This window comes from Trachurus japonicus, chromosome 24 (assembly GCF_045865225.1).
Source record: "Trachurus japonicus isolate A0001 chromosome 24, Traja_1.0".
Taxonomy (NCBI): Eukaryota; Metazoa; Chordata; class Actinopteri; order Carangiformes; family Carangidae; genus Trachurus; species Trachurus japonicus.
In genome coordinates, this window is record NC_140930.1 from 11,163,836 (window position 1) to 11,176,399 (window position 12,564).

At 40.8% G+C, this 12,564-nt stretch overlaps 1 protein-coding gene across 4 annotated transcripts in view; it reads right to left on the reverse strand.

Moving 5' to 3' along the window:
• Positions 1-12,564, reverse strand: part of ryr3 (ryanodine receptor 3) — a 126,170-nt gene that overhangs the window by 89,267 nt on the left and 24,339 nt on the right. For 2 of the 4 annotated variants that reach the window (XM_085771589.1, XM_085771588.1), the window contains exons 4-11: positions 10,193-10,213; positions 6,107-6,181; positions 5,749-5,827; positions 5,237-5,349; positions 2,978-3,077; positions 2,536-2,629; positions 2,031-2,105; positions 633-789 (exon numbers count right to left, since the gene is read on the reverse strand). In XM_085771589.1, the coding sequence (XP_085627715.1) occupies positions 633-789; positions 2,031-2,105; positions 2,536-2,629; positions 2,978-3,077; positions 5,237-5,349; positions 5,749-5,827; positions 6,107-6,181; positions 10,193-10,213 (714 nt within the window). The remainder of the gene's footprint in view (positions 1-632; positions 790-2,030; positions 2,106-2,535; positions 2,630-2,977; positions 3,078-5,236; positions 5,350-5,748; positions 5,828-6,106; positions 6,182-10,192; positions 10,214-12,564) is intronic. The other 2 variants (XM_085771591.1, XM_085771590.1) reach the window with 1 other exon arrangement.

Here is a 12,564-nt window from a genome sequence, read left to right on the forward strand (position 1 = left end):
TCTGAGTTATTTTTGGCAGCGAGACTTTATTTTTGGAAAGCGCGCTATTAAAACGGAAGAACTGAAACACCCTCAGAGTGAGGGAGAGAAAGAGATGGAGAGAGAGAGTTTAAAACAAAGTGTGAGATAAAAAGGACGGGTAATTAGGAGGAGAAAGAAAACAACGCAAAGGCGAATGGAAGAACACAAAGTAGGTATCCTGAAATCCCTCCAATGGATTACATTGAATCTTAATACCATAGTTGTGATAAAAGTGTCCCGTCCCTTCCTAATTGAAAATGGCTATAACCCAGCCAGCGGCAATTAAGCCAGTTGACAACATGAATGCTTGCTCCAGCATTTACAGTGCTGTCTACTCAGCAGCTGTGAAAAGGTCAATTTGTGGTGGCGAGCCATGAGCTCACTGAGAGTTTACAGCCCCAACCTCAGGAGCCTGTGATGAAGTGCGGTCAGATATTTTGAATCCTCTTTTAATGAGGTAAGTCGACCGAGAGCATTTATTTACATTTACACCCAGGGGCCGCTTTCTGGTGATGTAACTGCCTTGCTCAAAGGGCACATCAGGACTGGTTCTGGTTGTAAAAATAGAATAATTTAATTACATCAGTAAAGGGGAAAGAGAGAGCACTAACCTTGGAGACCCTGAAGCAGAAGGCAGTGGCGTCGGTGTCGGACTTTGCTTGGTCCTGCAGGACGAGTCCACGGTCCTCGGTCAGCGCCAGGTAATAGCCGGTGGAGAGGTGACGTAGCCTGAAGGGCTGGCCCCACCGGATGTGGCTACCGCTCCAGCTAAACAGTAAACACAGAGAGTCACAAGCTTCAGATTCAGGACCGCATTCAAGGATTTTTTAATAGTATAGTTCCCTGGCAGATAATATTAACATGCATATTCTATCCTACTGTTCTTGCACTGGAATAAAACCACTGACCAAAACCCAAAATTGTTTTGGTAGTGACTGAAATGTGTTTGTAGCACAGTGCTGCAAAAGCATCTGTTGGCTGGTTGACTAAACTGCTCTCCAAGTTTAAAGTTCCAAATCATGAATGCTGACTTACCACTGATATTTGTTTATGTAACTGTGGACCCGAAATCTTTCTTTTTTGTTCTAAGTCGCATTGGCAACGTTATTTCAGTTGGAATCAAGTAGAATATTTTCAAAATGTTTGCAAAACATACGGTAACAACAGATTCCATCAGATATGGCAACCATTTCTTGATCATACCACACAGCGGAAAGGACTCTCATGTTCCCTCAAGGTCTTGATTGGGTTTGAATATTTATTCTTCTGTATTTTTTTAAGTTTAATTTTATTACAGTCGAGGATGGCCACAGTTTTTCCCTCTTTTTTTCCCCCCCAACCTGCTTTAGAGGAGAGGGGTTGGAAGGTTTACCTTGATGTTCTGTTTTGTACATCTGAAAATAAATAAAGTATTAAAAAGAAAACATAACCACAGGCGGGACAAGTATCTTAAGTAATAAAGAAGTTTTCTTTTACAGACTCAGTAACTAAATTACTGTTATAAATTCCTCCCTGAGCTGAAGGAGGGAGAACGTGTGCCTCAACAGATGCACCTGCGTCTTTTCAAGGTGTACAGACTGTGACAGGCAGTCCCAGTGAGAGCTGGCAGACGATGCCGGTCGGGGGTGGTGGGGGGGGATTGCGTGGGTGGCCAGTTAAAGAAAGGAAAGAGAGGAAGAAGAGGAAGAAGAGAGAGGAGGATAGACACACAGGCAGAAGTAGATTGAAAGGGATGGTAAACAGAAGCTCACTCTCTGAAGGACTCTGGCAACTAACGTGTAGTGACAGCTCAGAGCAGAGGGAGGTGAGGATTGTACACGACCTACAGTACCGAAGCTGTAACATTCACACATAAAGAAGCAACTCCTTTTAGTCTTCACAGAGAGATCCCACTGGAAAAAGACATCTTCCTGGTGGTGTATGTCTGAGAAAAAGCTATGTCAGGATTTCTACGTTATTGACTGTATTTTATTCAGCATGTGAATGTGTGTATTTGAGTCTGATCTCACCTGATCCTGAGAGGCTCCAGTCTCCACAGTGATCGGGCCCTAGACGCTCCCTTCCCCGCCTCGTAGTTGACGATCCTGGAGGCAGAAAGACGGAAGAGGGGGAGTCTTTCAAGTCACAGTGGAAATAAAATACCTTGAAGAGTTCCTACTAGCGCTTCTGCTGCTGCTGCTGTTCTGGCACAGGGAGCACCAACACTTCTCAAGCATTTGGACAAGAAGTTCTCCCATGGTTGATTGACACCTTGCAGTATATTTTATTTACCTCTCCTAGATTCTTTTTTTTATTAATAATAAACACAGGAGTTATGAGCCATATATTGTTGCTGCAATGTAATTTTATCAGAAGTACCTTAATGCACACTTGAACAACACTTGGGACCTGGGTAGCTGCTACAAAAAAACAGTGTCTTTCTTTTATTATCTCTAAAAGTACTTCCACAGTTGTTGTTCAGACTTTTTAAATACTGACTTTCTTGGCTAAAATGTACTTTAATTATCCACTAACCTCTGCTCCTCATCGTTCTTGTCTGCTCCAGGGATAGTCAAGCTCTCATCATGCCCATGACAAAGACGCATCACATGTCCACCAATCAAATACCCTAATAGGACAAAAAAAGGGGGATATTTTATTTTATCATATTTGTTTTCCTCTTTGATTATGCAGATATTCTTTATCATTGGTTTCTGGTTGTTCTTAATGACACGGTGAAGAAATGAACATGGAAATGCAAAGTCTACGACGTATGAGTTTTTGAAGGTTGTTTTTCTCCAGAAATAATATAATGTGAGTTTTCCTCTTAACTTTGATGACTTTTTTCCTTATCATTTATATGTTCAGAAGACCATTAGATGTAAAAGAGCCACAGGATTAGATAACATTATTAAAAATGTATTTAAAAGTGGATACAACACAGCTTCTACTGGGATTGCTGCTGCCATGAACTTGCCTACAGCCATGTTGCCTGAGGAGCAGGTCGGCTGGACGTTCCACAGGGTTTGCATGAAGGAGGCGTCCACCTGGATGTTGCCATTGGAGATAGAGAGGTGCTGCAAGAGAGAGGGGCAGGTTACACAGGACTTCAGACAAAGGGGTGGAGACAGCGAGTAAAGCAGTTGTGTTTACAGGAGGGAAATATAGATAAACACTGAGATTCAGCAATTCTGTACAGAGGCGCGAGACGTCCCAGAGTTGGCATTTTAAAAAGAGATTTAAAAAAACCTGTCTGTCCTCTGGAGCTGCCGTGTTATAACACTGTGGGCTAAAAACCACTGCTGCATCAGTGTTTTTCTTTGCAGCAATGTCCAGATAATACTCCACAATCATTCCTTCCAGCTGAATCTCTTGGAGTGGCATCCCGTTTTCCTACAGGCTGGATTCAGAGGCGGGTGGAAGCTTTTAATGAGCCTGGCCTTCAGCTACTGTACTGTACATCCTCCACATCCAAGAGCTGATGTGTTGATTGGCTTAAATACGTAAATATAGAATAACAACAAACATCTGTTTAGTGTTTGTACTAGCCTGATGTGCAGTATAACATGTATTTCAGTATCATTTTTCTTACATGTTGACATATGTTGTGCGTACAACCGCTGAATGGGTTATGTTGTGTATAGCCTCACTTTCTTTTCACCCTGATCATTTTTTTTCCAACTGTCCTGACCTGAACACTTGAAGCAGCACAAAAGGAAACTGCTGACACAATTCAGCCAAACTGGACACAAAGAGACGCAGCAACAAACGCCCCACATCCTAAAAAGACAGTCTGTGATTGTTCACAGTAATTGAACACTGATTACTTTTGCTTGATTCTCTGCGTGCCATTCTTCAAAAGCTGATTTTCTGTCGAGGCCGAATCAGGTGAAGATTTCCCATTGGAGGAGATGAAAGTTTGGCTCTTGGCCAGTTTTGCTTTAATTGCACATTTCCCTCCCGGAGGGGCCAGGGCAGCCACTGGAAGCTAGTGCTCCTCACTCCTCTATGCCTGACACGTCTCTGCCCCTCCCTTTTCCCATTCCTCTCTGCCTCTTCTTTTCCCTCTCACTTTCCCTCTTGAAATCCCCCTCTTCTCTCTCTTCACCAAGTAAGTTAATTGAGGTCGGGTGTATAGCCATGCATAAGGGAGACAGCATTAACTCTAAGCTCATCAGTCAGATGGATGCCTTCCCTAAAAATAATTTTTAGAAGGAAAATGCACAGGGGGGCTTTACAGGTAATCAGATTTCCATTACAGATAGTTGAGTAAAGTTTTAAAGTTTTCCCCTTGAATTGCCTTGTCACTCTGAAGTTGTCTGGAGTGAGACGGCTATCAGAACTATCTGACAGCTATGAAAGTTTGCAAAGTGCCTTTCGAGACAGACAGTGAACCAAAGCGGATAACTCCAGCTATGTAGGGCTAATAATCTGGGAAAATAACAACCCTCCCTTTTCTCATTTTGTATATTGCTCAATTCTCGGCGCAAGTTTACAGGCAGACAATTTTATTTGGCATAAAAACATTTCGCAGCCCCAAAACAACAGAGCAAAGGTGAATTAAGCGAGATCTGACAAAGGAAAATACAGTCAGCATTAACAACAAGAGAATCCATCTGATGTGTCTGATAAACAGTAAATATTCATAAGAAAAAGCTTATCTCCAAGTGGGAAATTGAATGGACGCCTGCTGTTTATATGAAAATTGTGTGAGCTGCAATTAAACCAACATCTTTTAAAACCGCAGCTTCTTTCTGTACTGCGATGTCCAGTCTGAAATGGATGATTCTCTGTTGATAAAAACGAAGGAAGGACTTGCTTTCAGAAAGTCCGAATAAATATAGAAATAAGAAATATATTAATAATTACCAATTCCACATACGCTTTTTTCACCTTGTAACCTACGATTTCTTCACTTTTATAATTAATAGTGTAGTTTCTCTTCTCCTACTGAATGTGGGTGTGTTTGTTGGCCTGGTGAACAAGCTGCTGCTATATTTGCTGGGCTAAATAAAGTATTACTGAATTGAATTAATACAGTTCTACCAGAATTAATATACAGTACATCTTCCATGTAAGAAAAAGCATCAGAGTTTCAGTGTCACTGAACAAACTATGTAGGATTAGTGCAAACAAAACAAAAAAGAACTTTTACCCCTTGTCATTTTCTTCTCACCTTTCTTCTTACAGGTCAGTTCTGATCTTTCATATTCAGAAGGTACCAAACTTGACCTACCAGGTATCTCTCCGTTGACACGCTGACAAGAATCAGGTCGTCTCCGATGCGGACTTTCTCTCCCTCGGATCTCTGCTTGGACGCAGGGTGGATGGTCCACCAACAGGCTTCACCTGGAGACACAGAGTGAATATATTATTGATTAACTGGTGATAAAGCAGAAAAAACCATTGGAGCACATTTACTGTCCATCATCGTCATATATTAATGTGTAATTTCAGAGAGTCTTGACTTGTCTCAGAGTCCATATAACTTTAGTAGCAAAAAGCATGGGGATGTCCATCATCCTAAAATGACTGGAGGAGTAATTGAAGAATCATTTCCACTTGACAAATGTCCTGAAGCAGCCCTGTAGGTCAAATGTCAAATGTAGCATTACTGTACACACACCCAGCAAATGTGCAGTTACACTACTTCTCCCATGGGTATTGATTCCATCTCAAGGTTAGGTTGACCTGAAATGGCTATTCAGGAAATTCAAGAAAAAGTGAACTCTTTCAGTCATACTGTACCTATTGAATCTTCTTGTAGTCCGACATCGAACGACAGCTTGTCTGTAAGAGACCTTGATGTCTTCAAACAGGTCAAGTACTGGCAAGTGAAAAATAAAATTAGTGTTAAACACTTTTAACAAGCTGTGAGTAGAAACCAGCTATTGTTTAAATATCCAATACAACTAAAAACAGTTTAGGCCTTCTGTTAAAACTTACCATTTGTCTCATGGAAGTTGAGAAGTCACAGTTTTCTGATATTTTACACAGTTATCATTTAATCAATTAATATAATAAAAAAAACAACAACCATATATAGCCTACGTACATGTCTTCTTGATGTCAGCATGTGTTGCATCAAATTATATTAATTACTCACCATACCACTGAAGGAGTGACGTAGGAGGATGGCATGACCATAGAGCAGGGTCCGATGTCCACCGCCTTGACCCGCCTGCCGGGGAAAAAAAGGTAACAGATTATTATGATGTCCTAGCATCCTTGTTTTCTGGACCTGGTCTGGTAAACTGCATGGAACTGAAAGGATCAAGTATTGTTTAATTTGGACCTCCATTCCAAGTGCAAGCAGACCACGGACAAAGACGGAGGAAGGAAAACACAAAAAAAAACTACACAAACTACACAGTCAAAGAAACCAACTAACACAAACATGTATAGTACCACACTCATTAGAGAACTTGCCCATTCTTGTGACAAACAATAACTGTGCTGCACAGTTGCAAAATGCCTGAGGAAATGTGAGAAAATTGTTGAGCAGCAAAGAAAAAAGATGAGGGTTTTTTCTTCAATAAAGAACATTCTACTTACCTTTTTAATCAACCTCTAGCAGCAGAAGAAAAAAGAAATATACCATAAGCATTGACATCTAAATCATCACTGTAACAGCACTTTCTATTTGGGTGGATGAATAAACGCTACAAATATGGAACTGTAGGGTAAGGGTAAGGGTTAAAATATATTTTGCTAGTTTCTAGAGTGTTTTGTTTTAATTAATCACAATTCAGCGAGACATGTTGCCTATACTTGTAAGAGATTTCTCATTCTCTCAGTGGAAATTTTTATTATTAAGGCTATAAACCAACTCTTTTAACCTGCAGTTAATGCAGGGTGTCCGGTCTGTCTGATTTGAAGAGTGATAAATAACATTTAAACTCCGGAAACAGCTGGGACACTGCTCACCACTGTGCCATAAACCGTAGTGTTTATCCAACAAGCAATACATGAAGGCTATCCTCTTTCTTGCTCAGTTGTCAGCATTAATTTGTGTGTTTTCTCATGGGGTCACATTCAAAATGATGACCTAAAGGGAACTCCCGACTGTCCCTCGAACATGACCCTAAGCCAATTCTCCCTTGGCTACCAAGTCTCTCCCAGCTAGCTTGCATAAGACAGACAAAAAAGGAAACTGAGGGTTCGATCAAAAGAAAAATGGGAAGAGTATCCAGCAACAGCTGGGAGTGCAGGAGGGGGTACAGAGATAGAGCCAGCCTGTATTTCAGGCCCGCTGTCATGCTGACACATCACTGCCAGGAACTGTGACCTTTGGTTTGTTGCTCCTCTGGTTGTAAGTACTGTATCCTAAAGAGCTTGGAGTGAATTTGTGTTAAACACAGAGGCAGAGAAATTGTGCAAATGTGTCTCTAGGCATACAAGTGTGTTTGGGGAGGAGGAGGTATAAGCTGTATCTATGTTTTTATTAATACCAGCTCATTAGTGACTATTTCCTTTTTAGTCAAGAAGACATAGCTAGAGAGCAAAATTGATCCTGTGCCATGGTAAATAGTTGGCTTTAAACTCCATGCTAGTACTCCAGAGCATAGCTTGACTTTACAGTGCAACCCAAGTTAAATACAGTTAACTTAAATCAACAAAATGGACCACTTAGTTTTAGCATTAGCACTAGGGTCAGCATAGCCCTGGATGGCTTAACTACCTGAGAAAGGCACCAATTACAAGCTTTTGATGGCAAATGCTGTTTGTTAGTACTGTATATTTTGAAAAAGAAAACCACCATGGGGCATATGACGATTGATTTCTTTTTCATTTCTTCTTTTTTTTTTTTTACAATAACATGCTAACTTATGCACAACAAGCTAGCAAACTAGATATTTCTGTCCAGAAATGCCACGCCATATGTCCGTATTTGACTTGCTTACCTCACATAATGAGCATATGGTAATATAAAACCATGCTAACTTTCTTACTTGACATTCCCGGGACATCACCGAGTTCACCTGCACTTCTGTTTGTTAGCATAACAGCTAATTGTAATTGCTTGCAGCTAGCTTCCACCAAACGTTGGTCTTCTTCTGTCAACAGCTACAGTAACTTCCACAACAACTGTTGCTCCACCATCCCGCCTTTTCTTGTACCCTCAGATGACTAGCATTGTTACCATAGTTACCCTACCATTACCATAGTAATTAACCTCCAGTCCTTACCTGCTGCCTTGCCATATTTGATTCTGGTCCATGCTAGAACCACCCAACGGTCGCATTTTTTAATTAACATTTTAGATGTTTCTATTAATTAATTGATGAATATTTCTTTACCAAGTCTTCGGATAATACTACATTAAACAGAAAAAGTCTGCACTTGCGAGATTTCTTTTTTTTCCGGAACAGGAACCGGAAGTAGGATGTTGCCATGGCAGCTCGTTTTTTACAGCCAAAAGCTGGTTGCTTCTTTTTACAGTAAACCGCCAATAAAGTCGGCAAGAAGTGGGCTAGTTTATTTACCCATGTTTTGTTTTTTCGGTAAATTAAGAGCCCAGCGAATTCCCTTTTTCGATGTGGGCATGGACTAACGTTACTGACCACCATCACCGGGGATTAACGTGACTTCCAAACAACATGATGTTTCCAGGTAAATTCTGTGAAGAAAACGTGTTTTTTCAGTGATTTCTAAGCGCGTTAAAGGGACGTTAATCAGAGTTTGTCATGCTTTTCCTCTTTTTGACAGATTTGCGTTGTTCCAGCTGTTGAACTATTTTGCTCTGTGTAAAACACCCAAATTAAGCTAATCATAACACCCCGCCCATGTTGATCATAAATATATTATTGATCTAAGAGGTTTGTTATGTTAAGAAAGTCAAACAACCCATGGATGGTTTTCTTATCTACCTATTCATCTCCTTAACGCATTGTACTTTTTTTTAATTGCCTGCTGTCTCCTGGCAGAGCCATTAAACCATAATTTACCTCAATGTACAATATCCTGCACACAGTGAAAGGCACCCTAATCTGTCTTTTAAGGCCATGTAGAAAAGATTTATTGCAGACACATTAGCTAAGTACCAAATGAAATATTGGTTCTCCTGTACACACTCACTGCCCTGTCCTTCAAATCATCTGGATAATGAGGCAGAGATCATGCACCATTTGCTTTAAATTTACCTAATTACAACCCCCTTATATCAGGATATAATATCATGTAATATGTAGGCTAACAGTTACTGAAAGTTAAAATAAACATAGAAATACCAACCATATACTAAAAATTGAAACCAAAGATGGTGGGGAAAAATAATCAAGTGAAGTGTGTTGGCAGTAATCCTTGATTGATCTCAAGCAGCTTTGCTCAACAGTAGTGCTCGTGAAGTTCAGAGTGTAAAATCAAAAACTGATTTCAGGACATTTCAGGCTTTCATGTCAATACCCCTAAATTTAACTGATGTTAGAGACCAAACCCAGAGAAAACAGAGCAGCACACCCAAACCACAAAGTGAGTTTTTTTTTCCATCGTGTGGGCTTTCTGATCCTTTCACTTAGATTAAATTGTATGACTTATCAGAGTGCATTCCTAAATTGATAATGATGTAAATGTATGCATTTTTAACAGGGCAGACATGTTAAGCAGTATACTATGGCTTGAGTTTATTACATTAAAAGCAACAAAAAGGGATTAGTGAATGCTTTGGAGCAAATTAGAGGCATAACTTGAAAGTGCTTGCAAACAAAGTAGTCTTCAAAGAGGCCAGGCAAAATATTTGACTCATGTGCACAAGGTGACAGCACCAATGGATGTCTATTTCGAGATTGTCAAGTGTTAGAGTTCAGAGACATCTGTGACAAGCTAATTGATTGTCCCCAGACTGGCTGCGGAAAAGAGAATGTGTCGAGCTATGTTGAGGTGAAAGCTTAATTTACTGTCCTGGGGGAGTCGGCACAGAAATAAATGTCTTCCAATATCCATTTGTACAATATGTGGTGAGGTGGAAAAATTGAAATGTACTGCCATTAGCTTAATATCTCCCTACGATGTAGGTCCTGTCATACACGTATAAAGTTAATGCTGTACAAGCTCTAAATGCAGCTTTTATGACAATCAAGAAATAGGCGTCATTTCAAGTGAAAGTGACGGACGTTAAATCCTTGTGTTGGGCAGTCAGTATATCTGTCATGCACACTGACAACATGATGGATGAATGAACTGATGGACCTACCCATTTGTCATGGTCAGCGCTCTATTAACACACAAATACAGATGAAAAGAACGTGTTATTGGGATGTATGGCAGTCAATTACACAAATCTCAGAGTAACAATAGAGAGAAATGGGCCCTTACTGCAGAGAGGAAGAGGAGGGTGATTTATTAGCCTTGCTACCAGAGAGTTTGTATTCTAGCCAACATCATGTTGTCTTGCCAGACAAGGCCAGCCAACAATGTTGCTCTGTTGAGCACAAAACAAATCTGCTACCCAGGCTAATAACAATGCAGGCCTGAATCTCCAGCGGAGAGGACCCAAGCGGTTTACAAAATAAGACACTTAAAGCAGAAGTAAGTGATATATTTGTGTTAATATAAGTCTTAAATAGTTCTATCTTCCGACAGCAATCACTTACATAGAGTGTTTGGTCCGAAACACGGGTCTGTCAGTCACTCTGCTCTGCTCTGAGCCCAGGAGAAAACATTTATCGTATCCTACAGTTTTTATCCAATGAGGAGAGAGAACGGCATGCAGGGCTGTGTGTGCAGCCAAGGGACGCCGTGAATGTGGCGACGTAGGGACGAGGACTGTTATGGTGCGTTCAAGGAAACTCGTATTTTTCCGACCGTGAAGTTGTACCAGTTCGATCTGGTACGAGTTCACGGGTCAGAAGTTACGAGTGGCCGTTATAGTGACTTTCACCGGTAAAACAGGTCGGAAAAACACGAGTGGGTTGCCTGGAACGCTACAAAGTCGTAAGTTGTGACTTGAAGCTGTAATTTACGATTTCAAAAGCCTGCCTGGAACGCAGCATTAGCGAAAACGACCGGACCACTTACTTCTGCTTTAAAGAACCATCTAAGCCAGAGGGCTGTGTTGTGCATGAAAGTACAGCTGTGGCCAGAGCAGCCCAGCACAGCACACAATTTGGGGCTATTTTGTATCTTTTCTATTCAAATTCATCTTGCAATGCAAACATCATCACAATGCTGTGCAGTGCTTAGGTTTCTCTAATAGCAACATCTGTACTGCACAATGATTCATTCATGCTACCATAGCTTTGTCATCTCTGTTCCAAGAATACTAGCGGTCTGTCCTAAGTTTTAGTTGAAATCAGGAATGCTTTCAAAGTAAAAGTAAACAAAGACCATTTGTATCCAATAGGAACAGTGATGAAAAGAAAAACACCACATCTGAGACACAACTTGTTGTAGGCCTATGTAAATCTAATCCTAACATGTATTTGAGATTAAGCGCTGTTTTCTCTTTGTTTTTCCCCAAACATGTTCAGAGGAAAGTGCCAAAAAATGTCATCCAAATGAGGGTGCTGAGGGCCTTTCCATGTCTTGACCCATCCTTATGGCTCCAGAGCTGTTAAGAGCTTGGTGATGAGATTAAATGACACATGAAATGACTCCATTAGAGCGCAGTAGCACCAGTGAATATGAACATCTGATGCTGGTTTACAGAGTAGACGCATCATCCCCACCGGATGGCTTCACTGCTGTCGATGACACCCCCCGTGTCAGTGGAGAGAATCTGCCTGATCAAAGATTACTTACCTGCTCTGATAAACATGCCAAGCCAAGTGGAGCAGAGCCCTGAGGAAGGGGCTCGCCTTGCCTCGCACGCACACGGTTTAGCGTAAATCAAAAAGAGCACAGTACAGGGGCCAGGAGAGGAGGCGGTCCTGAATGCAGCAGAGCACTCACAGATAATTCCCCCCACCTTTTCGTTGACCCCTGACGGCCTTTCATTTTCTGAGCCTTCTGATCTCTTTTTCGCAAAACAGGGAGACGTTACAGAGAATGAAAAGAGACAGCTCCTGTTTAGGATTCAATTACAGATCGCTGTGTTGAAGTAGTTCAGCCCATTGTTAGGTCTGTCTGCTTGCTCTAAATACCACCGGGAGCCAATCCAACCTATTCCAACCCCTATTGATTTTTAACATTATCACTTATCAGAGTTAGTGTTTCCAGCAAACCGTTTTATGTATGGGCTAAATAATTAACTGTTAACCCTGACAATCATATTAATTATGTTATGAAAGGGTGCCTGTTTATGGTTGTATTTATTTCATCCAAACTCATTGTCAATGGAAAATGCAATATAGCCTAACATTTCTATATTTGCACTTTGTTCCTACATCTTGCAGGCCGTCCACCCCACCCCCCTTTATGTTTATTAATGTAATATCAGACAAATTTCATAGTATAAATGTAATCATTTAATGATTTAAAAAAAAAACTTTTTCTAAAGTAAATCAAAATGATTAATTTGTATTTGCAGGTTCCAAGTGAGGGAAGCAGGGCATCCTACCCAGCTACTGTAGCAGAGCCAGAAGCAGGTACTTTTCAGCTTAATTTTTTTTGTTACAGTTGCATTTC